This window comes from Pempheris klunzingeri, chromosome 4 (genome assembly GCF_042242105.1).
Source record: "Pempheris klunzingeri isolate RE-2024b chromosome 4, fPemKlu1.hap1, whole genome shotgun sequence".
Lineage (NCBI taxonomy): Eukaryota > Metazoa > Chordata > Actinopteri > Acropomatiformes > Pempheridae > Pempheris > Pempheris klunzingeri.
The window spans coordinates 19,274,548-19,288,935 of record NC_092015.1 but is presented as its reverse complement, the minus strand read 5'-3'; the positions used below and the strand labels follow the sequence as shown (position 1 = coordinate 19,288,935).

At 40.5% G+C, this 14,388-nt stretch overlaps 1 protein-coding gene across 1 annotated transcript in view; it reads left to right on the top strand.

Moving 5' to 3' along the window:
- The window catches only part of pcp4b (Purkinje cell protein 4b), a 33,232-nt gene extending 22,836 nt beyond the window's left edge, over window positions 1-10,396 (top strand). Inside the window, exons 2-3 of the mRNA XM_070829818.1 lie at window positions 419-470; window positions 10,157-10,396. Of these exons, the coding sequence (XP_070685919.1) occupies window positions 419-470; window positions 10,157-10,287 (183 nt within the window). The 3' untranslated portion in view covers window positions 10,288-10,396. The remainder of the gene's footprint in view (window positions 1-418; window positions 471-10,156) is intronic.
- Window positions 10,397-14,388: the final 3,992 nt, after the last annotated feature.

The following is a 14,388-nucleotide window of genomic DNA, read 5'->3' as shown; positions in this document are numbered from 1 at the left end:
TGCAAACATAAATACATACACTAGCTCATTTCCTTTGCTTTCGTGCTCTCTGTCACAGTTCCAAGCTGTAATAAACGGCATTATTTCACCTCTGGCCAGACTGCCTGCAGGGTCTCCTCTGCACAGCTCTTGTGGTTAGAACAACGGGACCCCACTGGCTAGAGTATAGGCTTTAGAGAGCGTGCTAGCAGATTAGGTGGCAGCTTAGCCCCCAGTAGATGTCAGAACAATCATGAGGACAAGGCTTAATTAGTAAAGGGCACGGAGAAGTGGCGTGTTTTCAACTCATGTTAATGTGCCGACATGGGAATTGTGGGAAAATCGTCCATTGTTGCTTTGGTCTGGTGGAGAAAATGTACTGAGAGAAGAAATGTCCATCTCATTCATGTTTTCTGTTTTGCTGGTTCTTGCATTGCAGAGACAAGGATCTGGAGCAGCTGCTGGCAACAACAAGACATCTGGGGGACAAGGTAAAAAAAAAAGCAAAAAAACTATCACTTTCAACACGTCAGCAGTGTTATGTTCACACACATTTTAAGAGCCATCAAGTGAAGCGTTTTAAACTTGGACTTTTCCACCACTATTTAAAATAAAGCCAACAGCTGGACTTACAGTACGTTAGGGGAGACAGACAGAGAGAGAGGATGACTGACGCAAAGCAAGGATGGGAGGGAGGGTAAGTGGACGACAGTTGACAACACATGTGGGACCATGTACCCAAGATGAGCTTTAAAAGGCGTGTGTCACTTGATTGACAGTAACAGAGTCTGAAGGACAGCTGCCATCAACACACACACACACACACACACACACACACACACACACACACACACAGAACCTGACCTCGGGGCTCTCCGTCAGATCTCATCATGATCCGACATGAGTTCAGGGTGTCATGTCAACGCTTACATGACATGAAGAATGATTCATAACAAGCATTCGAAGTAGTTCATTTGTCATTTTTTATCAATTGTCTTCCTATCTGTCGTATGTGACCCTCAGGTCATGACTGCAGGAGCTGCTGATTTGTGCCATTTACTGTGTTCAAAATAGAAATATACTGTGATGTAATGTAGGAATTTGTAGTGTGCGTCCTGACTGATAGAAAATCAACTCCACTAATAGTTAGAAAGGTTATATATTGTCTCGCTTTGATTGTCTCATAAATGTCATGACAAAGCTGACGAATGCTCTCTTCTGTAATGTCCTGACTCAGCTGGGTAAAATAATATAGACACCAGGAGACAAAACTGAGATGACCATCCAACTCTCTGATGATTGCCTCCCTGAACAGAGATACTGTGGGCTGCCTGTATCAGCTCTGTCCTGGGGGAAATAAAGATCAGCTCCATGCACCAAGTGCATTACAAATCATGTTTATTGTTGAGCTTCCTGTCATTAAACCTATCACAGCAAAGTAAATAAATGCTTCAACGAGAAAACTAATATCTTCCCTGCTTTCACCTCCTCTAAATCACGGCAATGATTTGGTGCGTGGGCCTGACTCAGCACCATATCACAGTTTGAGATGAAGGCAGGAAGAATGAGCCATTTGGATTTTAGAAAACAGTGTGATCTGGACTCTCTGTTCTAATTAATCTGTGCGTTATGGTGGAGTAGTGCTAGCATCAATGTCCACTACAAACGTACAGATTGTTGATCAAAAATCAAGTACAAGATCACAAGTAAAAAAGATCTAATTTAAGGGATTTTGGTGACTAATGGTGCTAGAGTTTGGTGTGAAGTCAGAAATGTTCAAATTCGACACAGACTGCCTGTAAATGACCTTTTACTGATGCTGTACTTTGCCTGTGACAAAAGCTACAATATATTCTGTGTAACTGTGAAAGGATTTAAGAGAAATTATATCAAACACACATTGTACACAAATACACATTGTACAAGATTGTAGTTAATTTTTAGCTAAATCCTGGTACAGGGCCAGCAATGAATATCTGTTGCTGACTGTTGCCCAACTTTTTGCAGTATATCCAACAGCACTGTTGGCCTTTGTCAGCCCCTCATTTCATAAAGTGAAGTAGAAAGTAAAGAGACCAATAATGCAAAGCAAAACAAATCTTAGCAGGACCAGCTCCAACTATTAGACAGATAGATCAGACAGATTCTTAACTCATTGTTAATAATAATAATGTAAAAAAAAGACTATGGTCTATGGTATTGTTGTATGTTATATTCAACATTCAGCTGGTGCTATAGCTTAGATTTTGTAATTATCAAATTAATGACCAGACCTGTGAGGGTCCCTTTGACATTTCTGCATTCAGTTATTTCTGAGATTCAGAGGATCATACAGATGGTAAATGATACCATGTAGAGCTTGTGTAGCGCTTTCTAGTATTTTGATCCATTCAAAGCAACTAATAATGTACATATCAAAACAATCAAGTACAAACTTACATGTAACATGCAACCTTGAACATGCAGGAGAACCACGTGCATGTGGTGTAACTGTTCTCCTGACTTATCACATCCCCCCTTTCAGCCTGTACATCCTTAAGGGATCATTGTTGATCCTACCATTGCCATGTCGTTGGTCGTAACCTGCCTGGAAGGTATGTTAGAAAAAATGCCACATAATTTGTGATTGAAGATTAGTTTAAACGATGCTCATGCAGCCACTGACCCTGTTTGGAAAAAATAAATCACCCACCAGAGTCATCGTTCGACAACATTATTCACCAACAGCAATGAGTGCGATCCAGACTACCTCAAGCAGTTGGCTCAGTTGTAACACTGTGCTGGGGGAGACTAATTTTTCACTGCCTGTAAGATTCAGGGCTACCTTTCTATTCACTTAATAAAAAGAGAAAGAGGGAAGACACACACACACACACACACAGAAAAAGCACCCCTTTGTTGTTTGACCTTGACAATTAATTTGATGCCTGGAAAAACTGCTTTCCCAGCGTGTCTGAAGCGTGCCTCTCAATGTAGAGGGAGATTGGGAGAGAGAGAGAGAGCTCTTAGAGTGGGTGAGGAGGGAGCAACGCTGCTATTGACTCTCGCCCACTCCGCATGCCCCCAGCACACAGCAGAGCGCAGCCTTTAGAGGCAACCTCTCACAGCCTCAAGGACGGCCACAGAGAGATATATTCATATTCACCAGAGCTCATTTTGAGTAGAGTAGGTAAGAGTATATGCAACTGTGATGCACCTCAGTGATGCAGCGAACGCTGTTTACCTGATAACGGCGGTAACAGGGAAGCCAGAGGATGGAAGTGTTTATTGTTAAGATAACGGCACGAGAATTAATGTTTATCTGGTGGATACAATTGAATCAGACTTTTTCAGCACTGCTGTGTCACGCTGTTTACTTTGAGGCCCAAAATACGAACTGCAATGGAGACAGTTAGTGTAGCTGTTGATGATGTTAATTCCTTAGGGGGAAAAGTGTGTTAGAGTAGATCTGAACACTCTCACTCACTCACACTTTGTCCCCTAAAGAAAACTTTAGTAAAAATGACAATACCACTGTGTAATTATACCAACAAAACAAACCTAAATTGTCAAAAATAAAAGGTAGTTATTATGCACCCATTCTCCCACACTGCTATTTGCTGTTAATGCCACCTCGAATGTCTCGCTAGGTTCAGTATGATGTACTTTTCCACAACAGTCACGTCACACACACTATTTTATTTCTATATATTTATCATCTCTAACAGCAGAACCCGTTATCAATCATTGATTATTTCCATGCATTTTGCCATTCTCACATTCAGAAGTATTATGTTTCCTGTAAGGTTTTCCTGCAATGCAAAGGGCATAATCCCTGCTGTTCCTTGGATACCTTAACTTGAAAAATCTGCAGATAGTATTAAGTTTTATTTACAGGAGCTTAACAGTACAACAGTTTTGTCAAGTCAACTTGAGACTCTGCAAATCTACAGACTAGTTCGTGGTTATACAGTAGCTAACAAATATATTATATATTACATTAATTATTGGTATATGTATTATAAAGTACAATATTTCCCTCTGAAAGGCAGTGGAATATAAGTAGAAAGTAGTCTCAAATGAAAATACCTGACTAATACTGTACTGAAATGCTGTACTTGAGTTCATGTACTTTCAAATACATACATACTACTTACACAGGCTCAGCCCTTTGCCCCTGAAGAGCCTTTTAGTCATCTTCTGTGACATTGGTCGACTCTGTCGGGGTCCAGATGTCTTGTATTTGGGCCATATGCTCCATATGTTCACCGACCTTTTTAGGCCAAACACAGACTGTCCCTGTCACTGCAACAGCTGGGGCAGCACAGGCTTTAACGGCGTTACATCATACTGTACAAACACACCCCCCCCTTTAATGGGAACATTAAAGGGGAGAAATTGATAATCCTTTGGTATGATGTGACCATTCAGATTGTAAAATAACAGGGAAATTGCTCCATTTCTTTATCTAAGTGGAAACTGCTATGCCAACAGCAAGCCCCCCCCATTTCAAACAGGCACAGGCGCACTGTAATTTCAAATTGGCTCACCTTAGAGATCAAAGTCATCCTTTTATAATTAGCTAGCGACAAGCTCTCAAAGTGAAGATGACCCATTTTCTTCCCACTTTTTAATTAGCTTTACTGTACTCAATTACAGCCATAATGAATTTGTCTTATTCTGTCAGTTATTGTTAGTAAATGCACAAAGTCTCAGTGTTTCAGAAGCTAGAAAGAGCTGAAACCACACATTTTCCTCTGTAGGTCTTTGAACATCCCACGTTTTCCTTTTTTTTTTTCTTCAAATGTGTGACTGCATCCAAGTAGGTTACACTGACGCTTCCTCCTTAAAGCAAAATAAAAGTTGACACACTGAAAAACCAGGCACACAGTAGCAATCAATACAGAACCAGTCCTTCATGTGTATTTGTGTATTGATCGCTGAGGTCTCTCTCACGCTTTGCTGCCCCCTTGGTGTTTCAAGGCCTTAGGGGTCACTGATATTTTCTTGACTTTCACACACTGACTTTTAACTATAGACACTGGCAGGCACAATATGCACACACACACACACAAATAAATACACACTTTATGGAAATAACATGACATGGTGGAGTATCAAAATAAAATACAACCCAGTCTTGTCTTTTTGTGCATACACTGTACTAGCAGACACGAAATTCAATTCAATTTATTTTGTATAGCCCAATATCACAACAGAGTTGTCTCATAGTGCTTTACAAAGTTCACTGAAATAAACAAGAAGTGTAAGCGAACAAACAATCTAATAAAGAGTCCAGCGAAACACATGAACAATCCTGTAAGACTCTGTGGTTTGTCCTTTTGGTTTCATTTTATGAAGCTGAAACATCCAGGGATCCTGCTGCCTTTAAATGTAACCAATGATTGGTGTGGAGAACACTGCAGACACTGCTCTCCTAACCCTAACCCTAACCCTAACACAGGTTGTGTCTCTTATTCCGAGATCCACTCACCGTAATTGTTTACTCTCATTTTCAGCCGCATACCTTTGATAAACATACTAATGGTTTTAAATCATGTCTGTTGTGTTGTTAGTCTCTCATAGTTAATTTGGGAACATTAATCATAGATAATCTGCTAAAAGCTTATAATAGGAAACATACTTAGTTTGGTGACCACACAACAGATTGCAGCTTTATTGTGCCGGAGTGCTGGAGCGTAAAAAAAAAAAAAAAAAAAAAGTAATTATGCAATCAAAACGTCTCAAAGGGCTTTTCAAAACCTCCTTGTAATGTATGTAATTTAAAATGTATAGATTTTTTACTGAACTGAACGCAAAGTAAATGTAATATGTGCAATTTAAAGCATCTCACTTCAAGTTTAAATGCTAATTGTCAAATGAATCATCATGTTTGAGCAGCTGTAACCCCCAAATGTTTTGCATTTTACTTAAGAATTAACTGAAATGATTTATTGGTAATCAAGATGGTCATCAGCAAATTCAATGTTAATTGACTTATTGATAAATCAGTTTCTAGGAGAACGTGAGGCCGTATTTTTTTTTTACCATTTTAGATCAGCTCCTTTTTTGCAGGTAGACAATAACAATTTCCAAGAAGCTTTCTGTCTCTAACATGAGCTGTCAGGTGTTTCATTGTCATTGCTGGAATTCAGACCCTATTTCTGCCAACTATAATTACAATGTAAACTGCTAAAATAATTGCTTCCTGGAAGAGTATAACAGATCCAGGGCATAGTATAAAAATATCACCTTGATTTTCTTTTTCCTTGCTTGTAGCTTGAAATATGGTGCTGACTTCCAGTGTCTTAAGCCCAAACAGATGTCCATAGGCTGTGTAAAGCACTTTAATACTGAGTTTCACTTTACTTTCCACAATCTGTCTCTCTTGTCTCAAGGTCTAAAAGTCCTTCTTTAATGCCTCTCGTCCTCCGCTTCCACAAATCCCTCTCATGGCTCAACTGGTTTTAAGCAGGGAAATCAATAAGACGTCCCAGCTTTCACTGGGCTCCAGAGCAGCTTTTAAAAGATATTTTGAAAGACAGCCAACCAAGGATGGTCCTATCATGTCACTTATGAACCCATTCCATCTAAACTACAGATAAAGTTCGTAGCACTGAAAATAAATCTATTGAGCATCAGACCTAGGAGCATATAGGCTTCCATTTCAGCAGTTGCCACACACCAACGCCACAAATAAACACATTTTTCTCCTTTCCCTGGACAAGATGATCCAGAATGGCACTCTGACAGCAGATATTACACTCCCATTAGCTGCAGACAGGGACTCTGAAAGTGCTGCCAGAGGTAATAGGTTTGATAATCCGCTGTGTGTGCGTCCGTGTGTGTGTGTGTGTGTTGAAGAGGAGATGAATCCTCCAAACTAAGGTAAATGATCCGTCATTGTCACATCCAGACACTGGCTCCTGCCTTAAAAAATTGATGAAAATCTGCCATCAGGACTCAAAACCTTTGTCAAGAGCATAACGTGGTTATTTTGAATGAATGCATTTGTTTCTTCTGAAATATTAAACTTAATTAGTCACAAAACGCTTGGTAACAAAGGCACGCACAGCACATACATAATTGAGAACTAAACAGAAACACAGAGTAAATGTTACTAAAAATATCCTCAGATGAAAACTAGATGGATCCCAAAGTAATACTTACTCTCACTGGCTGGTGTTTGCGTTTTAGAAATCAAAAGTTACTATGGGCTACTTTAAATGGAAATTGCGTAAGAAAGTAATACTTATAGGGCAGATGGATTCGTGAGATCGCCACCACCAGAGAATCCATCCAGGCCCCAGCTGTGGCCTAACCACAGTGTTTCGGGCCGATCAGCATTAGCTACAGTGTTGGTTGGTTCTGTGTAACACACTGGCTGATGCTTCAAGTTAATCTTTACCAACATTCGCTATAAACGGTCGCTTCCTCCACATAAGTGTGTCCGACTAAAATAACGAAAACTTTTATTTGTGTTACCGTTGAGCTGCATGTGTACTCTATCTTCACAATTCCAATATTCCCTCCAGCACTTAAAGGCAGCACCAGATCACACCCTGCCTGTGCCTCCACTCTGACAATCTAGACATCTTTAAAGAAATGTCACCAGCTTGTAGTACAAAGATTATAATCATGTTTGGTGACACGGCGGAGGGCACAGCTCAATAGCTAATGCTGCTGGGATGAAAACAGCAGGCATTAGAGCGTTGGAAAATTCAATATCAATTAATGCAGGATTCAAAGCTTGGCTTGACAGAGCAGTTAGTGTTTCCTCCTTTAACGGCAAGACAGAGGCACTCTGGCTGCACAGTCAATACATGAGTCCGCTCTCTGCTTTTCTGCCTTCGATACTCTTCTCACCCCCATCCTCCCCCCTCTCTCTCTCTCTAGCGGTTTGTTATGGATGTTTCTCTACAGTAGGCTCTGTGGATCAAAGTCCAGCAGAAAAGTCAATCCTGTAAAGGAGCCTTGCAAAGCAAAGGAACTGAATAACGTGCATGCTGAGGTTTGTAGAGAAACAATTAATTACTTTAAAGAACAAAAAGGTTGAAACGGCTAACTGATGAGTATGTTTCTTAGCAGTTTGAGAAGCATTAGTCTTGACTGGTAAATGGCTAAACAGGGACAGACAATGACCACAATCTTTAGCATTCAGGAACGCAGCTTTGTGATCAAGCCTCAGTGTAAGGATCACTATTTTCACTGGGCCACAGCAGCACACCTTTCCTGATAGTTATTTTTGGTGACATAAGCTGTCGCAGACAGACGTTAGAGCCACAGCGAAACTTGCTTGGGTAAATGTTAGCTTGTCGTAACCTTTCAAAGTCCTGAATTTCCTGGCTTCATTATAGCCTGCAGCTCTGTTGCTCTTCTTCCAGCAGCCCATTCCTGTACTACAGCAAAGCCTTAACCCTTTAAATAACCCTGCAGGTGTGGTTGACAAGATGCAGAAGGTATACATACAGCATGTCATAGGTAGTGTTATTCAAATGTGAAATATTGGACCTAAAAGACTTTTGAGCCATTGAAACTGTGTTTAAGCCACATGCTGATCAAAACATGGTGAGGGTTATTGTGAGGGTTAACAGCAGATAATCCATTTTTAATCAAAGGCTAATATCCACCACCAAGTCATTACGACGGACTCTATGTCTAATCTTTTGCTTGTATTGACCTACATTAAAGAAACAGCGTCATTACTGATGAGCTTCATCTTAACTTTCAATCCAACATTGTGTAAACAAAAAATGTGTGGGTCATCGAGGCCTTCAGCGTTTAGTAAACTGAAACCTCAGAGCCTGCTGCCACCAAGTCTTGCTGCAGGTCGTTCGCAGTCACTCAAGGGTTTTTGACCTCCCCAGAAATCTGGTGGCCTTTATCCTTTTTCCTTGTTTGTGCAAGGCAAAGATCCCCTCTCTTATGACTTCTTTTTGGACAGTTCTCTTGACTTACCCATATTTCTAACATGCAACCAAGCATCACTGTGAACAAAGTCAGTCGAGGTATTTCAATCACACCCGATGTAATTAATGAGGCTCTTGATTAGTTGCATCAGGTGTGCTTGAGGCAACACCTGATTTTCAAATGAGCGCTCTAATGAGGGATTGTATTCAGGGGCTTGAATAATTTAGTCAATAAATGAGTCAATAAAAGTGGCATATTGTGTTGAATTTGGAGAAACCATCTGTTACACCTTATTTGCAATTGGGGTTGAATAATTTTGAATGCAACTGTGAATGGACTAAATTAAAATCTCTGAATTGGATAAAATCATCAATACATACACACATATATATATATATATTGCACTTGGTCCATAAGGCTACTGTATCTTACTTAATTGTGTTATTGTCGAATACCAGCAGTCATATACTGTACATTGTACATTTCCTGTTTAAAACCAGTTTAGATCACAGTATAACACAGAGGTACATTTCCTTAAATCAGTTAATGGGTAATTTCTCTTATTCTTCTCTACTTCTACATTCTTTAGGACTTCAATGATCAGAAGATAAAAACATTCTTACACACACTAATGCTTGCTGAGACCAGCTTGCATCAGTTTTTACTGGGATTACAGTTGTGTCCTCTTACTCAGTGTTGGCTGAGCTCCAGAGAGGATTAAAAACTGGAGAGATCAATTCATGCTTTGGCCTTTGACATGGGAAACAACTGCTCCTGCTCCCCCACAGGAACTGTGCTCCTCTGTTACACTAAGTGATGGGGTGTATAAGGAGCGCTGGTAGACGTTTTACTGTCCAATGCTACATTATATTACAAATGAAGCTGGTTTTCACAGTATCAGCAAATGAGTACTTGTGAGTAACTTTGTGAGTGTTAGAAATGTTACAAACGACATCTTTAACAGATGTAAAACTCTGATATAGTAGCATCCAATATTAGGCCTACATAGTTGATGTGCCAATGGTGAACCTTTGACATAACTTGTTAGCCATCCGCAGCCCTTAAGGATAAGCAATACAGATAATGAATGAATGAATGAACTTCTAATCCCAAATGGAGTTAATGATGATTCTGAGTATTGCTTTTTGCTCTTAGTTACTGTTGCTAGGCTATGATATGATAGCTATGACTGAGGGGACTTGCACATGTGACTGAAGTGTCACTTTATAATGAGACCAGTCGTTGTACACTATCGTGAGTCACACCAATCATTTCCTTTTTCTTCCAGATGCATCCAAGGCGGACCTCCCAGAGGACTTTGACATCGACATGGAGAACCCGGAGACTGAGAAGGCGGCCGTCGCCATCCAGTCCCAGTTCAGGAAGTTCCAGAAGAAGAAGCGCGATGAGAAGTCCTAGTGAGCGCCACGCTGCTCTGCCACTGTGTGTAGAGATGTCTGGAGGAAGTGACGGCACAGTGACGATGGTGTGACATTTGCATGTAAACAAATTCATACCTATTGGAACTCCAGAGGTTGTGATGGGGCTGCTGGGTGGGGGGGAATGCAATAGCCTGTTTACCATATGACATGTGAATCTTCACCATCCCATTATTATAATTACTATTATTTATTATTTGACTGCTGTATCAATAAATAAGTAACAGAAAGAGTTATGAAGATCGGGTTTCTGTCCTGTACCATATATCATCAAGTCTAGTTAGTGTTCGTGTTAGAATATGTTTTTGTAATCATCCTATCCTCATAGTTATAGCTGCACCATCCCCCTCTGTACTGCTTAGGACTACGCTTCCCAAAAAGCACCTGTATTTGTTTGACAAGATGGAGCGAAAGCTGATGACAGAGAGAAGGTCGTTTTTAGGAAACTTAGCCTGGAGCTTTCCATCCTGAACAGAATCTTTCACCCAGAGGCATTTTTCTTACCTGCATGATACTATCAAGCTGTGTATCAATGTACATTGAATAAATAAAGACTCTGTGTGGAACTTGTGTACAGTGCATGTAAATACCAAAACATCTCGAGCTTCATATCAAAAATGGCTGCTGAATTGCTGCAGTACGTCTGATATATTGCATTAATATACACAGGGACAGCAGAGGGACTTATATTCTGATGACAATTTATAAATAGAAACTTCTTCAGAATGAGCTCAGCTGAATCTATTCCCCTCTCAGCTTGATAACCTTCTCCACATAGAGCCAGGCTAACTGACTGGCTGACTCCCACTGAGCTGCAGCTTTAGGCACTTTTAAAAAACACACATCCAACAACATACACATGCTTAAATGTTGTAAATTTCAGTTCAGGATTACAGGACGACATTTCATCAGTACAGAATTATTTGAAAAGGCTATATGTGCCTGTCTTTGGTGTTTGATAGAAGTTTGAGTAAAAAAAAAAAAAAAAAAAAAGAAAGAAAATCAAAAACAATGGCATCCAATTCTTGCCTTAGTTGGCCAGCTGCTGCTCCATACTTTGTTTGACTTTCCTTCTGCTCTGTGTAAATGACTGGGAAGCCAAGATTTTGGCTGCGAGGCGGCTGTCACAAACAAGCTTTACTCCTTTTAAAGTTGATCGCAGAACAGCACAAAGCTTCCATCATTACACAGTATGCTGCTCAGGCACATAACGGAGTCTCCCTCATTAGTCTGTGTGAGGAAAAAGTGAAAGCACACAAACACTGGCAAAAATGTTGTTTGTGCTACAGCCTGAAGGTAAAGTTTTTTATTTCAAAGGAATAGCTTATGAGCACAATATATCTTCTGTCACAGAGAAACACATCATTTGCTAGTTTCCTAGTGTGAAATCTTTATGTACTATTTTTGGGCAGCATGGTTAATTTGTAACCATGCCAACAGCATTGCTCTGTGCATGGTAATGTCGGCCTGTTAGCCCACCACTTTGGTCCAAACTGAACTGTCTCAGACTACTGGATGGATTGCAATGACATTTTGTATAGACAATCATGGTCCCCAGAGGATGAATCCGTCTGACTTTTTGTCTCCTTAGTACCACCAGCAGGACAAAATATCTAAACGTCTACCTGATGGATCAATTTGTGATCAATTTATGAATTGCTATGAAATTTGGTTCAGAGCTACATGTCTCAGAGCTGCTTGAGAGACAGCGGGATGAACATAGGACTTTAGAATCTTATTCATACTTGCAGGTTTTATTTTAAGACAGATACCAATGTTTTTGATAATACCCCACGCATTGTCTTAAAGATTCTGAATGATAAGGGCTCTACTGTTCATCACATGTGTAACTGTGGTGGTGCATTTGAATAACAATATGTGCTTCAGGTTCATACATGAAAACCAGCAGTTTAACTCACACGTGTTGCAGCCACAAAAAAACATTTGGCTCAGTCTTAATGATCAGCAACACATAAAGGAGGAGGCTGATATCATTAACAGAAGTTTTACCAAAACTAAGGGAGTCTGGAGGCCTGGTTAAAAATAACAAAAGAACGAGGGGAAGTGTGGGCCAGCGACAAAATGATAAATGACAAGATTAGACAAAACCATGAAAACTGAACCATCAGACCTCCATCCTCACAAAAACAGACATAAAACAAGATTTAACGAAGAACAAAAACCAAACAATCTTTTTGGTTGCTTCTTAGGGAGCGCACTCCTCCTCTGGCCTCCCTTAAGTAGGTGCAGGCCAGCAACTAATCAGCTCATCAGGAGCACCTGAGAGGGAGAGAGACAAAGACCACGCCGAGAGCACCTGGAAGGGAGGGTTAGCGACCGCACAACATATTTAACTATAACCAATAAAAAGTCATTTTACACTTTCCATCAATGATCAGTTCAGGAGAAGTCACACTGATTTTCTTACAATCACGATCATGACACTACACAAAAGGGGGACCACTGGACTGTAGTATATTAAGGTCAGTGATGACCTTTACACCCCGGGGAATTGATCCTCACAGCAGATCAGCTGTGTAAGCCTGAGAGGATTAAACTGTCATGACAAGTGCACCTGATTCCTTGATATCCACAGCCAGATGTTTTACACTGCAAACAGTTACATTTTGATTTAGTCTAAAAGTTATTAAATACCCGTCAAAAACCTAAAAATAAATGATTATTCTCCAGCCAACAAATCAATACAAAGCAGGCTCGGTGCCATAGTCTTCCTCAGTAAAAGGCAGCAGTGGGGTGACCTTCAGTGTCATGTGGAAATAAAAGGAACTCACTGCATTTCCTTGTTTGTTTGCTGCTTGTTTTATTTTCCACCCAGATGGCAACTTAAAAGGATCCTGCCAAGTCATCCAAAGGCCCACAGAGAATAACTGTCCTCCCAAGGCTCTGTTAGTCTCTTCCTCATGTTTATGAGAGTGTGGGGTATTAGGATTTATTGTATTAACTATGGAGATCCTGCTCTTGATCCTCTCCTCTCCTCTCCTCTCCTCTCCTCTCCTCTCCTCTCCTCTCCTCTCCCAGCTGATGTAGAGAGGCAGATTGGGAGGTTGACAGTGAACTGTGTCATCACCTCTGGGTCCTCACTTCGTCTCCCTTGAGTATGGCTGGAAAGTGCAGTCCTCTCACCTAGAGATTGGAGATATATTATGGCACCGTGGTCTCCAGACAGAGTTGTGCTATTTTTAAGTTTGGAGTGGGGTGTTTTAAAGTCATCAGAGGCACCTTACCTTGTTCTTTAGTCATGACATAACATCACTCGTTCGTACAGTCTGATTAAATACAGCAGGATGTACTGTGGACCATTTTTGGGACAGAGCTTAACCATTGTGGGGGTAATGTATGTTGAGAAATGCAGTGAAACTGTTTTACGGTGAAAATTTCCACGTGCACTGAGAATGAGAAAATTCACTGCATGCCTTCTATTCTGCCTATAGAAGAATATCAGTCCTGCTGGCCGCAGAATAAATCTTTAGCACCCAGAGGTGGTGGGTGGGGCATTTTCTTTACCCCTTAGAGCCACTTAAAGCAACATAGAAAGTGAAGGCCGTGTAGACATATAGTCCATCAAATTATCTTTACCGGATTCCACTACTGTTTAGAAGGCAAATATGAATTAAGTGTTTATGACGTATAACCGTTTGCTTTGCTTATATCTGGACAGCCACGCAAATCAATTTCACACTCAGTGGTTATTGGTAATAATTAATCATCCATGTCCCTATGAAAACTGACATTTTGGTGATTGCTACACACACTGCTGCCCACATCCACTCGTGCATGCATTTGAACACATTTCCTTGAAAATAAAAAACAAATCTGCTCAAACTGCTTCTATTCATGCAAATAAGTATTGATACAGGTTTTATACCGGACCTCCTTTGTCATGCATTCGTCCTGCATTATTTGATTTGTTTGTAAAGCTGAGGGTATTTTCTAAAACACTGCAGACTCACAGCGCCTGTGGATGGGGAGATGGATGATTCCACTAGGTTTGATTCATTAAATTTACATCAGTCATTAGTAGCCTGTCACACTAACAGTAACATGCAATTTGATCTAATCA